This window comes from Protopterus annectens, chromosome 1.part2 (assembly GCF_019279795.1).
Source record: "Protopterus annectens isolate FY-2018-M chromosome 1.part2, PAN1.0, whole genome shotgun sequence".
Lineage (NCBI taxonomy): Eukaryota > Metazoa > Chordata > Ceratodontiformes > Protopteridae > Protopterus > Protopterus annectens.
The window spans coordinates 316303188-316328404 of record NC_056727.1 but is presented as its reverse complement, the minus strand read 5'-3'; the positions used below and the strand labels follow the sequence as shown (position 1 = coordinate 316328404).

At 41.8% G+C, this 25217-nt stretch overlaps 1 protein-coding gene across 1 annotated transcript in view; it reads left to right on the top strand.

Annotated features, from left to right (window-relative positions):
* SPTLC3 (serine palmitoyltransferase long chain base subunit 3) overlaps positions 1-25217 on the top strand; it is a 1995977-nt gene that overhangs the window by 730189 nt on the left and 1240571 nt on the right. Inside the window, exon 3 of the mRNA XM_044056235.1 lies at positions 20802-20956. Within this exon, the coding sequence (XP_043912170.1) occupies positions 20802-20956 (155 nt within the window). The remainder of the gene's footprint in view (positions 1-20801; positions 20957-25217) is intronic.

Below are 25217 nucleotides of genomic sequence, written 5' to 3'. Positions count from 1 at the left end.
CGGCCCAAGGGCCTAAGTAAGCCTAGCCAACAAGTTTCCCTGGCTTACGCCATCCAAGAAAGTTATCATCATCATCATCTCATCGACTACAGAGTTCATTAAAAGTGTGATGAGAGATGTAAGTTGATTCAAGGAGTCGCTCAGATGTTTCAGTCTTCCTTCTCCTAGTTTGCCAGGGGATTTAACGCTACCCTTACAACCTTTTTTTAAAAAAGAAAAATAAATACAAGCTGCTAGTAAGCAAGCATTTAAAAAACAATAGCTGGGAGATTCCAAGAAGAAGGAAGGAACCCCCAGAACAAAGGACAGTCTTCTTCTTCTTTTGGCTTTTCCTGGTTAGGGGTCGCCACAGCAGATCACCTGTCTGCTCATGATTGGCAGTGGAGTTTTACAGTGTCGAGTTGCCAGCCTGGCGCCCAACTTCGACAGAAGGCACACACACGCACGCACGCACTCATGCCTAGGCCAATTTTAGAGTGTCCAATCCACCTACAGCATGTCTTTGGAATGTGGGAGGAAACCGGAGCACCCAGAGGAAACCCACGCGACGACAGGGAGGACATGCGGACTCCGTACAGAAGGCACCCCAGCCGAGGATCAAACTGAAGAACCTCTTGCTGTGAGGTGACAGCGCTAACCGCTGCACCATCGCGGCCGCCCTAGAACAAAGGACAGTCTAATAAGTCTGAATTACTATCTGCAAGGCTCTTCCCACTTTGACAAACCCTTATTCCTTCCAAAAAAGTCTGAACCTCTCTCTTTATCAGTAGATACAGATGGGTCCTGAAAGTAAATGATCAAGGTTACAGATGGTAGTGGTAGTCTGTACCTCTCTTTCAAGGGTTGCCCTACCATCTGCCAGTCAAAATTCCTCTTTTCCCTCATGTTATTCGGCATCTGCTGTCTCAGTGGATCATAGAAGTGGTTCATCCTCCTCAGGTAGAAGACTTTTTATTCAAGAATATTTCTTATGTCAAACGAAGATGATTCATGGAGATTGGTTCTGGATAATTCCTTTCTGGATTTGTTTATTATAGTACTCAAGTTCAGATGTTGTCTCTTTAGAACTTGTTACCTCTTATTCTCCATTTGAATATTTATATTTAAAGGATTCTTATCATCCTATTCTATAGATTTTGATTTAAGATGTTTCTTAAGGTTTTTTTGTGTCTTGATCAGTTCTTTGAAGTACCCTCTGGATTATCCAGTGTTCTAAGGGTATTCACAAATGTCTAGCTCCTGTTATAGCCTACTGCAGACCGGAAGATATTCACATTTTCCTTACTTGGACAACTTATCTTTGCAGAGTTTTTCTCAAAGTGACAGGAATCTCTCACTTAGGTGAGGGATCTCCTTTACAGACTGGGATTCAGGAGAACATACAAAAGTGTTGTTTGAGTCCTTCTCACAGGATTGTTTTCATGTGCTGTCTCATACATTTCAAAAAGCTTTTCTTCTACAGGAAAAAAGTAGATCTTTATCTAGATCTGGTCTTGTTTTTTTTTCCTCTCAAGAATACCGTCTCAGCCTGGAAATTTCTCAGATTTCTGGATCACATGGCATCTATGTTTCGTGTGATTACTCTGGCAAGAATCCACATGAGAAAAAATTAAGTCATACCTAAAATATGTATGATTCTAATGTAAACGTTTCCTAACATTGCAGATTCCATTTTTGGTGTTTGTGAAAAGGAAGATTTTTTTGGGTTAAGAAACCGAATTTATCAGAATACAGGTCTCCCATTTTCCCTTCCAAGTCCAGCACACTCTATAAATTCAGACACCTGAAACTTTACTTGAGAAAGCAGTGTCTATAGGAATAAAAGTGTAGGGTTGTTGGAACAGAAAAGACAGACCAAACAGAAAAATGCAAAAGTGATGATGGCAGTCATAAAAGCTCTCAACTCTATCAACCATCTATGGTCTCCAGGATGATTACACATGTTTACAGACAAAACCACAGTGATATTGTACATAAACAGGGGGAGCTATATCTTACCTTCTGTACAGGCTAGCCATGGGTATAGCTTTTCAGCACAATCTCACTCCACAGGCATCCTACATACAGTTAGAGCAAACTTGTGTAGCAGGCAAGCTGAGCAGGACCAGAACAGACCCTCATGAGTGGAAATTGAATTGGTAGTCATACAAGAATTGATCCACGTGTGATGAACACCTCAAATAGATCTTTTTGCTTCCACTCATAGCAATCATTTGTCAAAATTCTGCTCTAGGACTCTGTGCAAAAATGTCTTGAATAAAGATGCTTTTTCTTTTTATTGGACGGGAGTGTCCCTGTATGCTTTTCCTCAATTTTCACTAATATCCAGGATCAGTATGAAGATTCAGAAGCCCTCTCCAAAGGTAGCTGTGGTAACTCCATTCTGGCACAGACAACAGTGGTTCTCCCTCCTTTTGGAAATGGTCAGGGGTAATTACTACAAGCTTCCTCACAGATTTTACCTACTCACTCACATAGGACAAGGGATGTTTACTACATCCTAATCCCCAATAACTAAAAGTAACTGCATGAATGATAGTATCCTTTTTAAGCACTTTTTTTCTGAGGATGTGCAGATGTGCAACAGGTATTAAAGGAGGCAAGAAAACCTGATATTAGAAAATCAAATATAAGTAAATATAAAAATGTTCCTAGTTGGTGCAATAACTGGAACCAGTACCCTTTCAGGGCTAGTGTTTCTATAGTTCTGCATTATTTATATAAGTTATTATCTGCTAGCCTTATTCCTTAATCAAGGTTTATTTGTCAGCCATTTCAACATGTCTGCCCATGAATCCCCCTTTTTCATTGGAATCTCATGCAATTTTTTTAAGTTGTGTTAAATACCAAGCCTCTTGGAAAATAGGTGCCTTCTCCTTGGGATCTCAATTTTGTTTTGGAAAAATTAACTCTTGCTCCATTTGAACCAGTTCATCAGGCTGACTTGAGGTTCTTAAAGAAAGCAGTATTATTGATTGCATTGAACTCTGTAAGAAGAGTACTTTAGTTACATACTCTTTAGTGAGTCAAACATTTCTCATTTTCCATTAAGATAAGGTTTTCTTGAGAAGTGATCCTTCATTTATGTCTAAAGTGATATCTGAGTTTGCTTTATGGCAAGTTATCCAGGTCCCAGTCTTCTTTCTTTCCAAAACTAAGAAAATGAAGGTGTAAGGATACTCCACACCTTGGATGTCCACAGACAACTCTAGTACTATTTTCACAAAAGAAAACCTTTTAGAAACGTTGATCAGTTGTTCATTTCTTGTGTGCATAAGAAAAAAATGACTACCTGTGTAAAAGCAGACTATTTCCAACTGGTTGTCTAATAGTTTTAATTTGTGTTATACCCACGACAACAAGGGAATTCCAGGCATGGTCAAAGCTCAGTCAACCAGGGTCTTGGCTTCATCTATGGCTATTTGGAAAGAGTTGGATTCTAGAAATATTCTAGAAGCAACAACTTGGTTCTCTGTGCATACTTACACAAAGCACTGTATGCTGTTCTGGAGGGTTAAACTTCATGTTTTGAAGATGTACATCATTTTGTGTGTTTGTTCCAAGTTAATAGTGGATGGGGGTTGTGTTTAGTTTTTTGTTTGAGGGTTTTCATGAAAACAAAAAGTCTTGAAAAATGTGACATAGGTTCAAATGGAGATGAGAAGAAACAACTGTACAAAAAGTCTGCCTGCCCAACATTAGTTTGTGCATGCAACACAAAAGCTGGAAATACACATTCAGAAAAAACTGTCATGTATAATAGTTGGGAACAATAGTTTTTTATCATGATGGCTATGCTGTCCATATTATCCTGGAATGTGAATGTCCTTACAGTTATAGATGACAAGGGGAGTATGAATCATGTTAAGAAATGCAGAGTGCAAATAACAATGATGCAGGATATACATTTGGAAAAAAATGTGCATGTGAATTTGACAGCGAGAGGATTTCAGAATGGATATTCAGTGGACTATCAGGGACAGAGGGAAAGGAGAGTGATTATACTAATTGCTAGAAGTTCTCCAATAGTGATAGATGAGGGGGGGGGAGACAAAAATGGTAGATTTGTGGTAGTGAGGGGCTACTGGCAAGGAAGGAGGATCACAAAGGCATGTAATTATATTCCACCAAAAACTGTTATTATAGAGCTAAAGAAACTCTTGTAAGAAATAATCAGCTTTCAGAAGGGAATATTATTTATAGGTGGGGACTGGAATTTGGTTTACAATGGTGAGGATGTATCAAAGGGTCCTTGAAGGGACAGCATAACAAGAGATGGTAGATTTCTGAAAATATTTTGTATAGAATATATGAATTCGGTAGCAGGAACTTGAACAGAATTTACTTTCATATATCATTCCCCAAGGTACAATAAGTGGGTTAGACTAGACAGAAATTATATTTCATATGAATGTGTACATTTAATTGAAAACTTCAACAGACATCCAATGGCTATTTCTGAACATGCACAAATAAAAACTAAGATAAAAATGCAGGTTAATAAAGTGAAAATTAGACACTGGCACTTCCCCACCTTCCTGTTAAAAAAAGAATTTAAGGAATGGGTAGTATAAATTATTCAAGAGTTATTAAGGAAGATAGAAGTGCCTTCAGAAGTTATAGCTAGTGAGTGGGATAAAATAAAAATGGAGTTTAAAAATAGAATCAAAACAAGAGACGGAGATAAGGTTAAGAAGTAACAGAAATTATTTAGGAGGCTGACAAAGATTAAAGTATTGCAAAATAAGGGGAATCTCACTAAACAAGATGCAGTTTGATAAAGAGAAAATAAGGGAGCATCTAGATAATGTGCATGAGTTTAGAAAGTTTGCAGTTAAGCAGCTATTTTTTGATAACTGAGCACAAAAACTTTTAGCATCACAACTTGGGAAACAGAACATTGAAAGGGTTGCCACCAAACTGAGGGAACTTATAACAAGAAAAATAAAACAGAGATCCTGTAGAAGTTTTAGAGATATTCTGGAAATGTTATGAAAATTTGTATAACGCAGATAAATGTGGAAATAAAGAAAGAGTACAAATGGAAATATTTATGGAAGACTTAACTATGCCAAGGTTAGAGGTAGTTGAGGCTCTGCAACTAACAATTAAGATAGGAGGTTAGGAGGTGCTGATATAAAACAGTGATATATATATATATATATATATATATATATATATATATATATATATATATATATATAATATCAATCTTAAAGTCTCTAGGAACAGATTGTTTTCCTGTGGAAGTCTGGAAATTAAGAAGGAAGAAAGTGATAAAGATCTGGAAGATTTTGTTTAACAGTATTTAAAAAGGAGGGGAAGCACTAACATCTTGGAAGGAAGCTGTGGTGGCTGCGCTAACTAAAGATGGCAAAGACCCTTCAGACTCGGCTTTATATAGACCTATTTCAATTTAAAGTCAAGATTATAAAAGTTTGTTTATACTATCTAAAAGAATGGCAAAGATGTTGCCAAAAAATGATAGATATGGATCAGTGTGATTTTTGTGGATGGATGGCAAACATTTGACAGCATTAATAGAACAATGGTGATCCAGAGGGAAGCAGAATGTAAGAAAATACCTCTGTTGTTTGTGGGTCTTGATGCAGAGAAAGCATTTGACATGGTAAGGTTCGATTTTGTGAGTAGTGCATTGGAAGCATTTGCATTCCCTGATATGATGATAAGCTTAAATAGAAGGATATATGAAGGACTGGAGGCAAGAATTAAAGTTGGAGGGTTCCTCTCAGAAACTCTGTGTTTGAACAGAGGAACCAGGCAGTGGGTGTCCTATTTGCCCTTTTTTATTTGCTCTGTATTTAGAGACATAGGCAAAGAAATTAAGGGACTCATAAATACGTTCATAGGTGTGTATTAGGCTAATGGCCCTGGAGCCTTTACAAGCCTAGCCCATAGGATTACCCTGGCATCGTGCCACCTGACCTTAGTTTCCAGTGCCTCTTTCGAGCAGAGCCACTGTAGTGATCCCCAGGGTGAATTTTCTATTTCCCATCCACTCATCAAGATTTCTTTTAAAGAGGGCCAGTGAGGTGCTCTGTTTGACATGTATGGGAAGTCTATTCCATAGTATGGGCAGTCTCTGGGTTATGAACCTGTCCCTCCGTCCCTCCAACACATTCTGTTGATTGTGGTAATGAGGTTGAGGTCTGTGGAGCATGTGGTGTGGAGGGATTGGGATTTCTTTAGATGTAGCATTTCTAACAGAGCTGGGTCAGACATGCTTTTGTAAGTCAAGCAGAGAGCTCCTCTATGTAGGCGATATGAGACAGGAGTCTGTCCATATAGGACAAATGTTTAAGGCCTAGGATCCTCTTTGTGAAGTACTTTTGCGGGCTCTCCAGTTGTTGCAGGTTTCTAGTGAGGTACATGCCAAATGGGGCATTGTACTCGAACATTGGCCTAATGAGGGAAGAGTGGAGAGAGACAATGACCTCTTTCTTCCTGGATGCAAAACCCTTGGTAATGAGATGTGCCACATAGAAGAACTTTCTGACCACAGTGGCAGTGTGGTGGTCAAAAGAGAGGTTGCTGTCGACCTGTGTTCCCAGATCTCTTATAACACCTTCTCTTTTTAGTGGACTACCATCAGTGGGGTAGTTCATGGGAACTGGGTTTTTCCCAAAGGGGATGACGGCACATTTTTTTGCATTGAGCTTAAGGCCATGGTTCTGACACCAGTCGTTGGTCTCAGTGAGGCCTTTCTGTAGGATGCCAACATCACTTGGGGAGTTAATAATGGCTCCCAACTTGCAATCATCTGCGAACTTTGTCAGCCAGAGTCCCTTTGTGTTGACCTGGACTTCTGAGAAGTAGATCCCAAAACAGGAGAAGACCCAGGACCGACCCCTGTGGGACTCCACTCGTGACTGGTCGGCAGTCTGACTTGGAATCGGCTACTTTCACACTGTGGGTTCTGTCTTGTGAACCAGTTTACAACCCACCTAGTAATATAGGGGTTGATGCCTAGCTTATTGAGTTTTTGTATGATTCCAGAGTGGGGAATGGTATCAATGGCCTTGGCCAGATCAAGGTAAGCTGTATGAACCACCTTGCCTTCATCCACTGGTGACTGACTCAAAGAAGTCAACCAAGTTGAGCAGGCATGATCTACCCTTCACAAAACCAAACTGTGTGGGATCCAGAGTTTGGAGATTCCCTATATCTGTTTATTAGGTCCATGATGATGTGTTCCATAGCTTTGTGTATCAGACTTGTCAGGCTAATGGGGTGATAGTTCCCAGGGTCTGTAGTCACTCCTCCTTTGTGGAGAGGGATGACTATAGCAGTGCACCATTCAGTAGGGACAAAGCCAGTGGTGAGACTGAGATTGAACAGGGCACACAGGTGAGGTGCCAGTTCACTTTGCAGTTCATGTAGAACACAGCCGGGGATATTGTCAGGTTCCATAGAAGCTGTATTCTTGGCCTTGGACAGTGCTGTTTTAACCTGTGCAGCAGTAATACTGGGTGCATGGCAATCTATTGGTATTGTGATTGGTCCTTTGGGGAGGGGTAAAGCTGGCACTGAATCTGTTGGCCAGTATATTGGCATTATCTGTTGGCTTGATATAGGAGGTACCATTGTGCAGTAGCTCAGAGCAAATTTGGGTATTGCCATGGAGGTTCTTTACATAATTATAGAAGGCCTTGTGGTTGTCTTTAATATCTGCTGCAATTCTGTTTTCATAGCTAGCTTTAGAGGATTTGATGAGGGATATCAACTTTTTGTTGAGGCTGATAAGGGATTTTTTCCAGTCTTGGGACTTCACCTTATTCTGCATCAGTTTCCTCCTCCTGTTGTAGAGTTTGTTTATGGCAGGGGCTACTAGATTTTTTGGAGGAGAGCGTTTTGGTTTTATTGTGTATGGCGAGATCAATGCATTTGTGTACGTGTTCGTACAGTGCATTGGTGTATGATTTAGCGGTCATGCAACTATTCTCCATTTGCATGGGTGCCCTGAAGTTAGCCACCTCTGTTCTTAGGAGCCCAAAATTAGCTTTGGAGAAGTTTTTCATAATGGTTACCTTTGCGGGGGGTGGGGGAGGTGGGATGTGGATTTCCAAGGTGATTAGTTTGTGGTCGGATCTAACCAGGGAGGAGTTAACTATTGGTGTAGAGCAACGGTCACCCATGTTAGTAATGGCCAGGTCAAGGATGTTGCTACCTCTAGTGGGGGTAAGAACGAGCTGGTCCAGGGCATTGGAATTAATGAATTCCAGGAAACGTTGGGCAAGTGTATTGGTACATGAGTAGTTTTCCCAGTTAATGGAGGGGTAGTTGAAGTTGCCCAATATGATGAGTGTGTTACCTTGGACCCTAATATTCTCCAGGGTGCTTTGGAACGTGGAGTGAGTGTCTTGGGACATGGTTTGGGACCTATAACAGGCTAAGACCTGAATGTCTGTCTTATCCAGTGTTAGCTGGACCTGAAGTATCTCTGATGGGTTATGTTGGGCTACCAGTCTGGAGGTGTGCACATCCTTTATGAATATGGAAACACCACTGCCTTTGGAGCTTTGGTCCAACTTCTGGGGCTGAAAGGTGTGGAGTGAGTTATAGCCTGGTAGTGCAGGGGTGATTTTTGCTGCCTTTAATCTGGTCTCTGTTACAGCACAAATGTCGATGTTCTCCATTTTAAGGAGTGCTTCGAGCGAGTGCATTTTGAGATTTAGACTTCTAGCGTTGAGCAGCATGACCCTCAGATTGCATTTGTTTGCAGCTGTTACAGTGGTAATTTGGTCTTTGGAACACCACCTGAAAAAGGCACTATAGGGATGGCAAAAGCCTTCACCAGTATCCAAAAGCCCAGGGGTGACAGATGCAGGCCATCTCTGGCAAAGCATTTAGGTCTATCAGTCATGTCATCCCAGGCAGACAGACTTAGAATGATACCAGAAACTTAGCCAGTTGTTGAAATCAGTCATTTTCTACTTGTACCATGGTATCATTCTGTGTGATGGTAGGATCCTTCTCTGGGCTAGGGTTGTACCCACCTGGGCTACATAATCCGAGAGCTCCTCCATGTCTCTTTTCTTGTAGTCCAGGGAGGTATGGCTACAGTCATTTACACACACATGTACAATGACAGAGTCATATTTGTACCTGTTGTTGAGGGACCTGAGTGCGTGCATTATTTGGTGGATCCTGGCACCTCTCAGGCAGCTGACTGTTACTTTCTCCTTATTCAACCTAGTGAGTGGGACATCAGTGTGCCTCACTATTGAGTCACCTATGACTAGTGTCCTGAGCATGCTGTTTTGCCTTAAGGCTTTGGTTGAGTGGCACACTGTTTAGGAGAGTTATGTGTCTCATGAATAGTGTTGTGTTGTGGTGGTCGAGTGTATTTGTGCATTGGAGATCTTTGCTGTTTGGGTAGATTTTTATTGAGAGCCCCCACGAAGGTGGGTGTGTGGTTTGTGTTTTTATGTGAAGGCAGTACTGGTGTGTGTTCTGGAGGGCTATGTGTTCCATGTGGTGTGGTGCAAGTCTTGACCTTCTCCTATTCACCAGCTATTCCGGTCTTGGCTGGAGAGTGTGTGGCTTCCAATTTGGATATATAAGTGCATCTCTTGCAAGTCTGAGTGTTGGGAGGTAAGAGGAGAGGGTTGTTGGTGTACATGAGGCAGTTGCTACATTGCCTCACGATACCCAAGTTCATCAGGTTAATAGGAGAAAGCACAGGGAACTGACCTTTAGACATGCCTGATATAATTGGTATGATAATCAACAAAATTTGGCTTTATTTGCAGATGATATTATTTTGTACCTTATAAATCTAGAAAAAGATGTTAGTGTTGTGGAACATTTTGAGTCAGTTTCAAGTCTTTTCAGGATATTAAATTAATGAAGATAGAACAAAGACTATAGCCATAAATTATGTACCCACACATGAATTGGCTCAGCAGTACCCACATTTGGGGACATGATGAGATGAAGTATTTAGGAGTATGGATTAAAAAGGATTCTGGACCAAACAAAAACTGAGAAACTGGAAACTCTTATTATGGACATGGATAGTAAAATACAAACAGTGAAAATGTTTTTAGTCCCTTTAGTCTTGTATATGAGTCAGGCATACTTTTATCAACCCAAGGAGAAGTTGTGGACAATAATTAATAAAAAATCAATGAATTTATCAGGTAGGGAAAGAGGGCAAGAGTTAAGTGGGATAAGTTGATCCTTCCAATAGAACAAGTTGGTTTAAGTTTACCTGATTTGAAGGGATATTTTAGAGCTACATAGTTAAGGCTAGTATAAAGAACGCAAGCAGACGGTTATAATTCAAAGTGGAAGTTCAAGAAATAGAAAGAGTGGGATTTTTGGATGCAGATCCTTAAGTCGAATAACCATACAGAATATTATATTCTTAAAGTAGCAGAAAGTATTAAGCCAGTATGAGAATGGAGAAATGAGATTTTGCTAATTGAGATGACAAATTTGGAAAACTCCCTACAGAGTACTCCTATCAAAAATATTAGGTGAGCAAATGGCTGTAAGTAAGGGAATGATTCTTTTGAGCTGGGATACAGGATCTGAATTGCTTAGACTTAGTAAGGCCTTATTAAGTTTAATTCTCTTGGCTGCCAAAAAGACAATTACTAGACAATGAAGTGGGAGAGAGATCTTTAGGACAGGGAAGGAGCAAATTACATAGACATAAATGGAAATTGTGGGAACGATATATGCAAAATAATGTTCAAGAGGAGGAGTGAGGTCAGAAATTCAGCAATTTTTTGTAATGTTGGACTGATGATAGCAAAGAAGATATATGCCAGTTATATTGTGTTTAAATGTAAAATGTTAAAATTGTTTTTTTTATTTTCTGTTAATGTATGTTTGCCTATATCTTAAATGATAATTTAATAAAGGTGTCTAAAAAAAAGCAATATAAGCAGGATTGATTCTCTAGATGTTCTTCGTGTTTCACTGTTGCAGTCATAACTGTAGGGTATTCCTGCCGGCAGGCAGCCCGAGGTCGGCCAGAATTCCAAAGTCTGGGTCCGGCGTCGGCTGTACCAGCAAGTACCCTGACATCAGAACGTAGAGGTATAAAGCTGAAAGCCGACACCATCTTCTCCAGTCTTTCTTGCCATGCGGTGGAAAGCAGCTCGCAAGTTGTTGGTTGGCGGATTCTGAACAACGTGTTTTGCTTGTCGTCGGTCCGAAGACTTTTTTCTTCTCTTCTCAAGCTAAGTACCCCATTGGGGAAACTTTTTTCTTGTTCCTCTGATGTCAGAAAAAGTTAATAATTGTATATCGTGTGGAAAACAAATACCTCATAAAGATTTCCACTCTTACTGTCTTCCTTGCTTGGGCCCTGACCACGACATTTCTTGCTATCTGTTTTGTGCCAGGTTTAATTCTCATACGATTAAGCGTAGGTACGATTGGGCCTTGAATTATTTCGGTAGACGGTTCAATTATAGAATGTCGTCGGATACTTTACCAACAACCGGAATTCACAAAAAACGCAAGGACAAGGATAGGCCTCCAAGGTCCAAACAGGATACTTTGCAGCCGGAGCCAGCTTCGGGTTCGGCTGTCGTCAGTGAGGCGCTTTTGCAGCCCCTGTCGTCGGCCACTTCGGAACCTATGGCCGACACGAACTCCCATGGAGAGCCAACTAGGCCCAGTATTTTATCTGCTGCAGGACCTTCGGACGTCGCTCCTTCAGATGGGTCTGGAACCGCTGTGCAGGTACTGGCTTCTGAAGGGGTTTTCAGGCCTTCTCACATCACCATTTCTACAAAGGCAAAGTCAAAGACTCCTGTTAAGCCAAGGGTTTCTTCTCAAGCTTCTTTGGATTCAGCTCCCAAGACCCAGAAGCAATTGTTAAGGATGGCTGAAGATTTGCTTACTGTGATTAGGGGTTCTCACCCTCCTCCTGAAAAAAGGCCTAGACAGGATATTCCTTATGATTCCTCTGATCAGGCTTCTGTGTCTTCAGTCTCTTCCTCTGACCAGGATTACTCTTTTCCTCCTTATGAGGATTCTGATGCAGAGGACTCTATTCCCTCTGCTTCTCCCCCTGAAGATTTTTCTTTTGGGGAAACCTTGTATGAGATGAGAGAGATTTTCATTGGGAAGGTCAGGATTATTCCGCCTCCAAGAAGAGACTTAGGGAATTTCTCCTCCTCCCACAACACAGACCTTTGGCTATTACTCCTGTTCTTGATATTGTGGATGATGCCTTCTCTGAGGCTAACCTGAATCCTGATTCCTTTCCGCCTGCTCCTAAGCCGGATAGATTTTATAGAGTTCCTGATTCCCATCAATTTTTGTTCAAGAACCCTTCTGCAGTTCCTGAAACTATTTCTCAGGGTTCCAAGGCTGCTAAGGCCGCTTCTTCAAAAAATCCTATTCCCTCTGAAAAGGATTCTCGTGCCTTGGACAGATGGGGCAAAAAGGTATATACTTCTGCTACTCTTTCTATTAGAGCTTTAAATTGCCAGTTTCATATGTTCAAGTATCAGCAATTTCTTTTGTCTGTTTTGAAACAAAAACTTTCTACCTTTCCTGCTTGTGCAGAGGACAAGGAATTACAGGATGTACTGCATGCAACTGAACAAGTTAGCAAACATAGTTTACATTGTGGTTTTGATGCCTTGGAGGCTTCTTGTAGGGCCGCAGCCTCTGGTACTGTTATCAGGAGACATGCTTGACTTCGAGAGCAGAATTTACCTGAGCAAGTTAAGGCTAAATTGTTAGATGCCCCTGTTCAGCATGTTTTGTTTGGATCTAAAGCTGAGGAGGTTATTAAAAAGATGGAGGATAAAGCAAAATCTATGCAGACTGTTAAAGATTTCTTACAAGTTCAGCCCCCTAGATTTTCTAGAAATTGGCCCTCCAAAAATTGGTCCTTTCCCATGTCTGACAGGCCTCAAAGGGGAAGATATAGACGCTCCAGAGGTCGGGCTCAGGCCTCTTACAGGTCCAGACAATGGTCTGCTTCATCCCCTAGAAGGGGAGAAGACAGATCTCAATCTCAAAGGAAGCAGACCCAATGACTCTCTCGGCTGGGCTACAGGTCCTCTTTACCTGGAAGCCCCTCTTGGAGGAAAACTTTCTCTTTTCTACCAAAATTGGACTCATATTATCCAAGACAAATGGGTTTTAGACGTGATTTTAAGAGGTTACAAATTCCACTTTCATACTCTGCCATGGTCTATCGGTTGGCCAGATCTGCCAAAACATCAATGGTCAGAGGCCTTAAATCAAGTGGACGCTTTATTAGCCATGACAGCCTGTTCCACTTTCAGAGATGGGAAAAGGTTTTTACTCAAGACTATTTCTGGTCCCAAGAAAACTAAACTCATGGAGACCTATTCTGGACCTTTCAGTATTAAACACCTTTCTGGAAATTCCAAAATTCAAGATGCTTACTCTACAACAACTTATTCCAATGCTCTCCCAGAATGCTTGGATGGTGACATTGGATTTAAAGGAAGCCTACTTACACATTCCCATCAGGCAGGAAAGCAGAAAATACCTCGGATTCAAGGCAGGTTGGAGGCACTTTCAATTCTCTGTACTGCCCTTTGGCTTATCTACTGCGCCCAGAGTCTTTACCAAGTGCCTGGCTCCAGTAGTAGCTTATTGCAGACTCCAAGGGATTCAAATTTACCCCTGTCTGGACGACTGCCTTATTCAGGCGGACAGCAAAGACCTTCTACTTCAGCATCTGCATTTTGTTCAACGTCTTCTCCTTCTACTGGGATTTTCAGTGAACACAAAAAAGTCACATTTGATCCCCTCTCAGCAAATGATCTTTTTGGGAGCTCTTCTAAATACAAGCTTACAAAGGGCCTTCCTCACACCAGAAAAACAATTACAGCTGGCCTCAATTTTCAAAACCTTGGCTACTTTAACTCAGCTCACTGCAAGGAAATTCCTACAGGCATTGGGCTACATGGCTTCTTGCATCCTGTTGATTCCAAATGCAATGCTTCATATGAGGAAACTTCAATGGTACCTAAAGAGTGTATGGTCACAGCATTACCACAGTCTGGGCACAATGATTCCACTGATCCCCTGCCTCCAAAAGGAGTTCCTTTGGTGGTCCAGGGCTTGTGCTTTGAACAAAGGGAATCCCTTTCGTCTGCCTCAACCTTCTCAGATCATAACCACGGACGCTTTGGATTATGCTTGGGGAGCTCATTTTCTAGATATTTGCCAGCAGGGCTCTTGGACAAAGAAGCATCTTCTCTGGCACATCAACTTGAAGGAAATGTTGGCAGTCCAAAATGCTCTTCTAGCCTTCCAGAATCTTTTGAATCCAGGGCCTCTTTTGATTCGTACAGACAATACCACAGTCATGTGGTACATAAACAAGCAAGGGGGCTCTCACTCTTACCCCCTTTGCAGACTAGCCATGAATTTATGGGACACGGCTCTAAATATGAATCTGCATCTTCAAGCTCAATTCATTCCAGGAAAACAGAATCTCTTAGCAGACAGCCTAAGCAAAAATCTTTTGGATCCTCACAAATGGATGCTGGACCCCAGCTTATTCAGCAAGATTACTGCAGTTTGGGGTTGTCCTCAGATAGATCTGTTTGCATCCCATCTCAATCATCAGTTGCCTCTCTTTTGCACCAGGTCCTTCCACAAAACAGCTTGGAAAGTGGATGCCCTGTCATTCAGCTGGAGGAATCTTTCGGGATATGCCTTCCCTCCTCTTCCTCTTCTGCCTCGGGTGTTACTGAAAATAAAACAGGACAAACCCAAGATTATCATTCTGATAGCTCCAAATTGGCCTCTGCAGTTTTGGTATCCAGCCTTAAAATACCTATTCTTGGAACCTCCTTGGATTCTACCTCTGATCCCTTCTCTTCTGTCCCAGCATCAGGGTCAGATGCTACACTCTCAAATCAAGACTCTATGCCTGACAGCTTGGCTCTTCAAGGGCCTTTGACTCCTTCTGCTCTTCCCAAACAAGTTCTGGATGTTCTTTTAGAAGCTAGGCGGCCTAGCACTAGAAAATCTTATGCTTCTAAATGGAAAAGATTTTGTAATTGGATGCAGGACCGAGGTTCCAGCCCTCTTTTGCCTGATATTTCCTCCATTTTACTTTACCTCTCAGACCTTTTGCTTAAAGGCCTCTCCTTTTCATCCATCAAAATTCATGCTTCTGCTATCTCGGCTCATTTCAACACTGATCCTCCCATCTTTTCTCACCAGCTGGTGAGACAATTTTTGAGAGGGGCTAAGAATTTAAGACCTCCCAGAACTCCTCCTGTTCTTGCTTGGGATCTTAATTATGTCTTGGAAAAACTTACTTTGCCTCCTTTTGAGCCTGCTGCGGCTTCGGATATCAAGTTCTTATCCTGGAAGACAGCTATTTTATTAGCATTGACTTCTGCCAGAAGGGTTTCAGAGTTGCAAGCTCTCATGGCTGTGGAACCATATATTATCTTCCACCAAGACAGAGTTTCCTTGAGGACCAATCCAACATTTATGCCTAAGGTGATTTCGAAGGTGGCTCTAAATCAGACTATTCACCTTCCTACCAAATCCTCAAAATAAAGGGGAAAGGATCTTACATTCTTTGGACGTACACAGATAACTACGATTGTACCTGGACAAAACTAAAGGTTTCAGAAAATCTGATCAATTGCTTATCTCTTATGCCTCCAGTTCTCTAGGTAAGGCTATTTCTAACAAACTATTTCCAAATGGATTGCTCATGGAATAAGGTTTTGTTATTCTCACCATGGGAAACAGATTCCAGGTTCTGTTAGAAGTCATTCTACTAGAGCAGCTGCCACTTCAGCAGCTTTTCTCAGTGGAGTTCCTACCAAGGACATTTTGGAAGCTGCCACTTGGAGTTCAGTGCATACTTTTTCTAAGCACTATAATCTCCCTCTGTATTCTAAGTCTAGGGCAGGTTTTGCCTCTGCTGTTTTGCAGGGTCTTCTAGCTGCCCCTTCTTCTGCATAACCTCCTCCCTCATTCACAGCTTTGGGATTCTACCCTACAGTTATGACTGCAACAGTGAAACACGAAGAACATAGTACAGTTGTGTACACCTACCATAAATGTAGATGTTTGAGTGTCTTCACTGTTGCAGTCGGTGTTTCCCTCCCACCAATCCCCTCTTATTCTTGTTTGTTCTCTCTTCCACTTCTTTTGTGGTGTATTTGTGTTTCCTTTTAGGACACCTATTGGTTTTTTGGGGGCTTCTGACATCTGGGACAAGAAAGGCTGGAGAAGATGGCATTGGCTGTCAGCTTTACACCTCTACGTTCTGACGTCAGGGTACTTGCTGGTACAGCCGACGCCGGACCCAGACTTTGGAATTCTGGCCGACCTCGGGCTGCCTGCCGGCAGGAATACCCTACAGTTATGACTGCAACAGTGAAGACACTCGAACATCTACATTTATGGTAGGTGTACACAACTGTACTTTCTAGGCTAGGTTTTGCTAGAACCACTCTTGAGGGGGTCCTGGACCCTTATCCTTCCTCTTCCAAGTCATTCTAAGCTGTGGTAACCTACCTATATAGCTAAAGCAGCCGTGATCATAATGATGAACATACATGTTTTTTTGTTGTTGTTTGTCTTTCGGCTTTTTCCCGGTAAGGAGTCGCCACAGCGGAACAGACTCCCAACCCAACCTTCGAAGGCACGCCCATTTACGCAGGCATGTCTTTCAAACGCTACCCAACCGCAGGGAGGACATGCAGACTCCACACAGAAGGCACTCCTAAGCCAAGCCGAGAATCGAACAGGAGAACCTCTTGCTGTGAGGTAACAATGCTACTGCTGTACCACTGCGCCTTCTAATGATGAACATACATACATACATACTACCATAACAGCAGACTTTCAAATGATCAGTGCTGAAATAGCTGCTCCTGCCTTCCATTCCCCTTATGTTGCCAGGGTAATCATAGCTATTTGTATCTATCTATGTATATATATATATATATATATATATATATATATATATATATATATGAATCTATATTTATATATGTATGTATTTTTTCCAAGCATTGTACTTTTCAGAGTTTTAGCATAAAAGCTCTGAAGGCATTGGCGCCCAAAACAATCTTTTTCTTCAGGTCATCTGTAGCTGAGTAAAGATTTGGGTGCATGTAACACGCCTTTGAAGCTCTGGAAGCTGACCAGCTGTTGGATCCTGTGCAGGATAGAACCCATATAGCTAAGGCTACTGCAGCAGTGACCATTCAAACATTTACTGTTTTTATGTTTACTTACACACATGTATTTTATATCTGGTTGTGTACTACCTTATTGTGCAACAATGCACACACCACGAATAACTGACTGTATTTTCATATGTGTACTGCAATGTGACAACAGATGTATCCAAGCAGCAGAATTATCTCTTTAGGTGTCTGAACACACATTGGAAAATGTTCTGTGTCTTTCAGTGCAGTGTTGTGTGCTATCTCAGTTATGGGATTAGGATTTCAGATGGTGGTTGTCATCCACAGTTCCAGGACATATCAAGCATCACCTATAGCCTATAATATTAATTGCCATTATATTGCTGGCTGCCTGCAGAAATAGAACGGTATATCCTAGCTTATGCACCTGGCAATTTGTGAACCATCAACCAGATAATCTTTTGAGAAGTCACCACACACAAAATAAACTCAGGGGGAAGTTGGCCAGATGCAGGAATCATGGGAACTCCCTGACTGGAGCATAGACGCATTGTATGTAACATCCTTTCTGTTGTAAACAACCTGGCAGTTGATGGAGTAGAAACCCTTCTGGTTAAGGTATCGGGTACCATGTGGAGCAGACAGGGTCTTGATGGCAATGTTGGTGTAATCAGTAGCCCCTAGGACCTCAGGGAAATAAGTTATGTTGTTAAATGCTCACATAGCACTCTGCTGTCCAAGGAAACTATATATATTCCTCCACATGCTGCAGCATCATATCAAAGAGAATTGGCGATTGCCTACAAAATTCCTAATGTGTCCACTGTCGTATGTTATTAGGTTCCTTTAGCAAAGATGGCTAATGCTGCACAAGCCTTCTTGTCCACAAGGCTGGGCAGTCCATACATCCCTCTTGAATCTGTGTTGGTGATACATGAATGTTAACTCCCACATAGTGTTTTTGTCTACACAGCAGTGGTTGACAATGTCCTGTTCATGGAAGTGATGATATGTTAGCTGCTCTCAGACTTGTCTGCAACATGGAGGGTAACAATGCACAACATCTCAGGCAGTGGCTCCAAGAGTAGCCGCTAATACTTGCTGTTAAGCTAAAGCTGCTGCTGTTCCTAGCATAGTATTGCAGGTGAAGCTCCTGCACACTGAAAAATCCTGGAGGTCAGTTTACAGTACTATGAATGGCTTCTCTAGGTGTAGGCCAAGCTTTGCTAGAACCATTCTCGAGGGGGTTCTGGATCCCCAGACTTCCTCCTCATTATTCAGAACACAGTAGTGCCATGCTGGATTTGTTTGTCTCTGAATTACTCCACCATGTTTGATTTCAGCATTTGTATGTGTGGTAAGTCACATTTTCTTGAAGACACTCATTTGGATGCTGTTATACACTAATTTGCATACTATGAATACTGTACTATTTCTCCTGTGGTGCTATCATACATACTACATGTGTCTCTGAATCATTCCCCATGCATCACTGCTAACTGCACTGTTTTACTTGATGATGTGCTCTAAATATTTCAGAATACCCCCAAGTGTCTTTGTAATATCACTATGACATTGTGTGTAAAACAATTAACTGCAAAATAATATGTATTGTATGTTTAGAAAATTAAATGTGCATGTATTGTTACGCGTAAATATCTATATACCAGCCTCTGTCACAGGCCAATGATATTAACAAAAAATGTATATGGATTGTGTGCAGATGTTCACAAGTAAATATCACCACAAAAAAATAAAATTAAAAAAAAAGTGTGAACTGTTATTGCACTTTCAGATTGTCCTTTGCAGTCTACCTAATGCATATATTGTACCTATTTGTGTATGTGAGACACTGAGATATTATATCATTTACATTCTTGAATTATTATCGTACCTCTCAACCTCTTAATGCAATAATTCTGGACAAAGCCAACAATTATGGGGTGGGCGGCAAAATCCAAACTCAGGAACAGATTTTAATTATGGCTCCTATAAACCTAGAAAGTTGCTAGAATAGCAGGTGTTGCATCAGCATGCATTTTCTGAAGGATGTAACATCTGAAACATACATATCTGTCATGATTAAATAACTTCAATGCTCAGTGATTTGCTAAGAAAACACAGATTTTATGAGGAACAGACCAAAACTATTATACAAAAATCTGGACATTCTATGAAATTCTGGACAGTTGAGAACACACATCTCAACCTTTTGTCTCCAAAATGAGGAGCACTACCTCTCATAATGTGGAACAAATGGGCAAAATGTGAAACACTTGCTAACAGCTTACTAACAACTTTAACTAAGAAGCTCATTGGATGATTAAAATATGCTATTTTTTACTTTATAAAACTTTTTTAATGAATTAATATGATTCAGTTCTATTTACCATGGATATCACTTACAAAAGTTCCTAACACTGAATGTGTGACAGACCCTTTCAGTGTAGAACTTTGAGTAACATGAGCTTTTTAAGACCCTAAATGAGGAATGTTCCTCGTAATGAAGTACACTTGAGTGTTATGGTTGAGAAGATATCCATTGAAGGTTACATCATCTTGCATCTTTGACTGGGCTACCAACCTGGGCCAGTCTTGAATTAAGTAAATAACCATCAAGTAAAATTTACTTAATATTTTTACTCCCAGAAGTCGAGTCATGGCTGCCAACTGAACCAAGGAGTAGTGCCACTTGTCATCACCGATGGTACCACCATCATACATCTGCTTTCTTCACTGTAAGCCAGACGAAAATATGCATTTTTGTATGCTTAACAATAGTGTTATATTTCTGATCCCAAAGACCTATTTATGAAATTACTACTTTTTTTTTTTTTTTTTAATTCTTCTTATTCGGTCTTCTTTCAGAAAGGTACAGTCTGCCAGTAACCTTATCTGTACTCATCACACCAACTCTGTGTACTTATTGGATGAAATGCTGACAAGCCTTATTTCTTCTCATAGGCAGAAACTTCCTCAAAAAGCTATCTGTGGTGCAGGCATGCAATAAATCACATGACAACTTGCTCCAATTGGACATGATGTCTTTGATCTGCAAGGGCAGAATCACTGGAAGGATGAGTAATTATAAATATAAAGAGCTGAATGCGGTGAATTAATGGTTGTCAGGCTGTTTCTATTGCTATGCTCAGTAATTGAGAAAGTATTAGATGCTCAGTATGGTATATCAGCTTTGTAGTATTGCTGTTCCGCTAGTAATCTTTCCTGCCTTCATTATTGACACTGCTGTATAAATCAATCAAATGCAGATCTCTTATAGTTTCTGATTTTTTTTTTTCAACTAGCAAAGTTACTATGGGAAATTTCAGAAATAAAAATGTAAGTTAATAAATACTTGCCTAGCCATGCATAGTAACTTAGTACAGGCTGTAGTCCAAGTATGTTTCATGAGCTACTGTTTAAGAGCTAGCTTTTTAAGTCTAACCAGACTGTTACTTTTTTTTTTGCTTACTGCAGTTTCTATATAGCAAGACTTAGTGTTAAATTATTGTAAAATGAAATTATAAGATATTGCAGAGCTCGTAAGGCCTTTATTTAATAATTATTATTTTCATTGGAGACTTGAAATGAAACTTAATATTTCCTAATTATGAACACACACCTTTGATGCTTCAAATCTAGGATTTTGTGCCACTCTATCAAGACTTTGAAAATTTTTACACAAGAAATTTGTACAGAAGAGTAAGTGACAATTGGAACAGACCGATCTGCAGTTTGCCAGGGCCAGAATTTGATCTGATGGAGCGTGTGACTGATGATTACAACTGGACATTCAGGTACTCAAAAAGATCTATAAGCTAATTCTTTGTGCCTTCTACTAAACACGGCTAACTACTCAGTAGCAGGTTTTCTTCTTGCAGACAGCAAACATGGTAAGATACATGTTTAGTGTAGCATCCACTGTAATGGAGAACAAAAATCAAATGAAAAAGTGCCCCGAGATGTTGCAGTTTATATAATGATTCCAATCAGAAGGCAGAATTTTTTAAAAACAGGCCTTTTGCCTTTCACTTTATCTCATGCTGTGTTTATCTCTTTTCCTGAGGTTTTATTGCCATGGGCTGCAATGTTAAAAATCAGGAATGTAGACACAAATTTCTCATTTGTACCCCAAATTCAGGTGTTGTTACCTTCCTCCTCTCAACAGATTTATCTTTTTAGGTATAGCCATCCATCCAAAGCTTTTAAGTCACATCAGACACTTACTGCAACCCCACAGACAGTGCTGCCTTCCACAGAATTAACTATGCAGATAGGGAACAAATGCAGATTGCCAGGCTTTCCTTTTTGTATCTCATGCACACAATGCACATACACTTATGGCATTACCAATCTGCCTACTATGTTCATTGGGGATGTGTGAGGAAACATGATACAGACACTGCACAGAATGCATCCTAACTGAGAAATGAGCCAGGGAACCTCTTGCTGTGTTTGTGAGGTAATAATGGTCTTCACAGCACCACTGTTTTACCCATTCATATGTTGTACTTATCCTAAATATAGAATTAAAGATACTGCTCATATATTAAAATTATTACTGTAAAAGTCTTTATTTGAGTCGCTAGTAGTGTAGTATAATAATGTACAATGCATGCATCACTTGGGACACAGTTATCATCTTTGCTGGTTTAGTACCCTTTAATTTCATTTATGTGTTTGAAGCTCATACATTTAGTGCCCTTGTGATGACAGAATTTTGCTTTCTTAAATAATTCACGTTTATGCTATTGCTTGCTTGGTCTCTGACTACCATCCCTTTTCACGGTTTCCACTGAAAGTCTCAGCAGTTAACATTTTTATGAGCCAGCCAGTATGCTTTATGCTTCACAGGTATTACCCAATAGAAAGTGTACTCTTCTTAGAGTGAATGAGAGTTATAATGGTTTCAAGTGCTAGCAGAGCTGGATCCAGCATCAGGTGACATAGGCAGTTGCCTTGGGCCTGCTAGCTTAGGAGGGGCATAGAATGGAGAAAACTTAAATGCACAATAGAGCAGGCTTCTTGCTTCAAACTTCACTTCTGCAATGGACATGTGTGTGTTTGTGTGTGAGACTATCAGATGAGGACATCGAGCAGGTGGTGAAGAGGTTGCTTTCATATCCAGCTCTGACAAGAAAAGGCCCCTCTGGACCCAAAGGTTTCGGAGCCGACCCCCTTACCGACCACTGTTCCTCCTCCGACTGCTTCGCTCTCAGAGCCTATTATTTTAGGTTCTTCTGTCTTGGACCCGTTGGTCCCAAGGATTTAACCTGCTTCCTTGGAGCCAATTACTCTATCCTCGATGGCTCAGTCTGGAGCTGAGGGATCTGGGAGCCGACGCTCTCGAGTCGACTCCGAGGGGGACAGTCACCCTGGGTTCTCATCAGAACCGACCCTCTTTCTTGAAGCCTCGGCTTGACTCAGCTCAGCTCCCACTTCTGCTTCGGAGCCGTTCCCCCTTGCTAGGAGTCGACCATCTGTCTCCTCGGAGTGGAGGTCTTCTCCGGAGCGAGGGGGGAAGGTTTTCCAAGCTATAGAAAAGGATTTATCCTCTGCTAAAGCTATATCATTGGAACCTGTGTCCCACTAGCAGCAGGCAGCAACCTCTTCCCCCCTGCCACCCCCACAGCGTAGGGAGCCAGAGGCCCAAGTAGCCCCCATTGGAGGTGCCCCCTCTATCAAGACCTCCCCAGATTATCCCACTGGAGAGCTCCCTCAGAAGAGGCTGTGTAAGTGGAAGCATGTCGACTCACCTGAGTCTGTTACGTCAGACACTGATTTAGAGGAATCAGAAGGGTCCCCTAGATCCCCCTGTGAGGATGTCTCCTTTTCTGACACCCTAGAAATCCTTAGACAGAGGGGTGACTGGAAGACTTCTTACCCTACTGAGGATGCATCAGTGTATCTTGAAGCCTTTGGTTCCCGACCTTCCACATCTGGGTGACACCTCTTCATGACCAACTCTTGGGGGTCATATCGTGGAAAGCCTGGACCTCTCCAGATTCAGTGGAGCCCATCCCGAGGAGGCCAAATAAGTTCATGACAGCACCTGAGGACAAGACTTTTCTTAGAAAGGGAGTTCCCGTTGATGCTATGGTGGTAGCAGCAGCCAACAGCCACCAAGAAGGCGTTATCCGAGACATCTTCTAATATCCATCCTCCTAACAAGGAGTCCAGGACGATGGACCGGTATGGGAAGCGTACTGTTTCTTCAGCAGCATGTACACTAAGATCGTCGAATTACCTTCCTCATTTTACTCGCCTTCAGAGGGATCTCCTGAAAGAGTTAGGAGACACCCTCCAGGGTTCAGTAGCTCCGGGTTCCATGGACAAGGTTCCTGTGCAGCTCTCCATCCTTTCTTCCATAGCAAACTCCTCCATGATGCTGACATCGTATGCAGCAGATGGAGCGAGTAGGGCAGCAGCAGCAGGAATATCCCTCAGGAGGCATTCTTGGATGCATCTTTGTAATTTTACGGAGTCCTTCAAGTCTTCCTTCACTAATGTCCCCTTTGATGGTTTATCTCTTTTTGGACCCCAAGTGAAAGAGACTTTGACTAGGTGCGAGCAGGAAGGGGAAAACCTCATCTGCCGTCTGAGTCCGTTTCTCCCTCCCGTCTAGACCCTTTCCCAAGGGTAATACAGGAGGGAAAATGTGGTTCTGTAAATCCCAAAAAGGTTTCCCTCAGGCACAAGGTCAACCCTCCCCTAGAGGCAGAGGGGGGGGATAAAGATGCCACCCTCATGACAGAGGAGGTCCGTGCATCAGGGAGACAGAGAAACTTTCTCTGATCGTCCCTTCCATCGCCCCCGAGGGGTTGCCCAACTGTCCGACTCTGGAGGCAGTCAGGGGTTGCCTATCAATGTACCCACGCGCCTGGCTAACCATCTCACAAGACTGTTGGGTACACACCATAATATCCAGAGGTTACCTGATCCCCTTTGTTTCCGAACCCCCAAAAAAGGTCTCTACCAGATGCACCACCCATCCAACTAAACAGTGCAACATCAGAGGTCATCTCGTTGCTGCAAAAAAGAGTCATCCAAGAAGTCCCCGCAGAGCAAGTAGGATCCGGAACTTACTCTCAATTCTTTTTAGTTCCAAAAAAGACAGGGGACTGGACATCAATCCTAGATCTCAGCAGGCTCAACAAGTATGTAAAGAAATCGAAGTTCCGAATAGTCACTCTGCTGTCGATATTTCCCTTTATTGGGAAAGACAGTTGGATGTGCTCAATCGATCTCCAGGACACTTACTACCATATCAAAATGGACAGGTGCTCCAGGAGACACTTACGCTTCCGACTGGAAGCCAGTCATTTTCAGTTCAGAACACTGCTCTTTGGTCTCATTACAGCCCCCAGAGTGTTCACCAAATGCATGGCAGTGGTAATGGCTCACCTGAGACGTCAAGGATTCCAGGTGTTTCCATACCTAGACGACTGGCTCCTCACTGCTACCACCACCAAGCATCAACACATCAGAACCAGGGACGAGACTCTATCCTTGTGCGCCAGTCTAGGCATCACTGTCAACCTAAAAAAGTCAGTCTTATCTCCTTCACAGCACATTGTATACTTAGGCTCAGAAATAGACACAACCACCATGTCAGCAAGACTAACACCAGAAAGAGTAGAGTCTGTACGCAGTCAAGTCAGATCCTTGCTAAACAAACAAAAGGTTCAGGCCAGAGAAGTCCTTCAAGTCCTAGGGACTTTGGCTTCCACCATCCTATTAGTTCCTCTTACTTGTCTACACATGAGGATACTTCAGTGGCTGTTATTTGCCCAATGGCCAGTGGAAGACCTTCTATTGTCTCACCAGATTTTAATAAGCACCTGCAAAAAGGATCTTACATGGTGGTTGCACACAGAACGACTTCTCCTAGGTCGTCCACTTGTTCCTCCCCAAGAGAAAGCAGTTTTGACCACGGATGCTTCCCAGATAGGGTGGGGGGGCATTATCTGGGAATCACAGTCCAAGGTATTTGGCAGAACCACGAGAACCACTTGCACACCAGTGTTCTGGAGATGAGAGCAGTGCTGTATGCGTTGC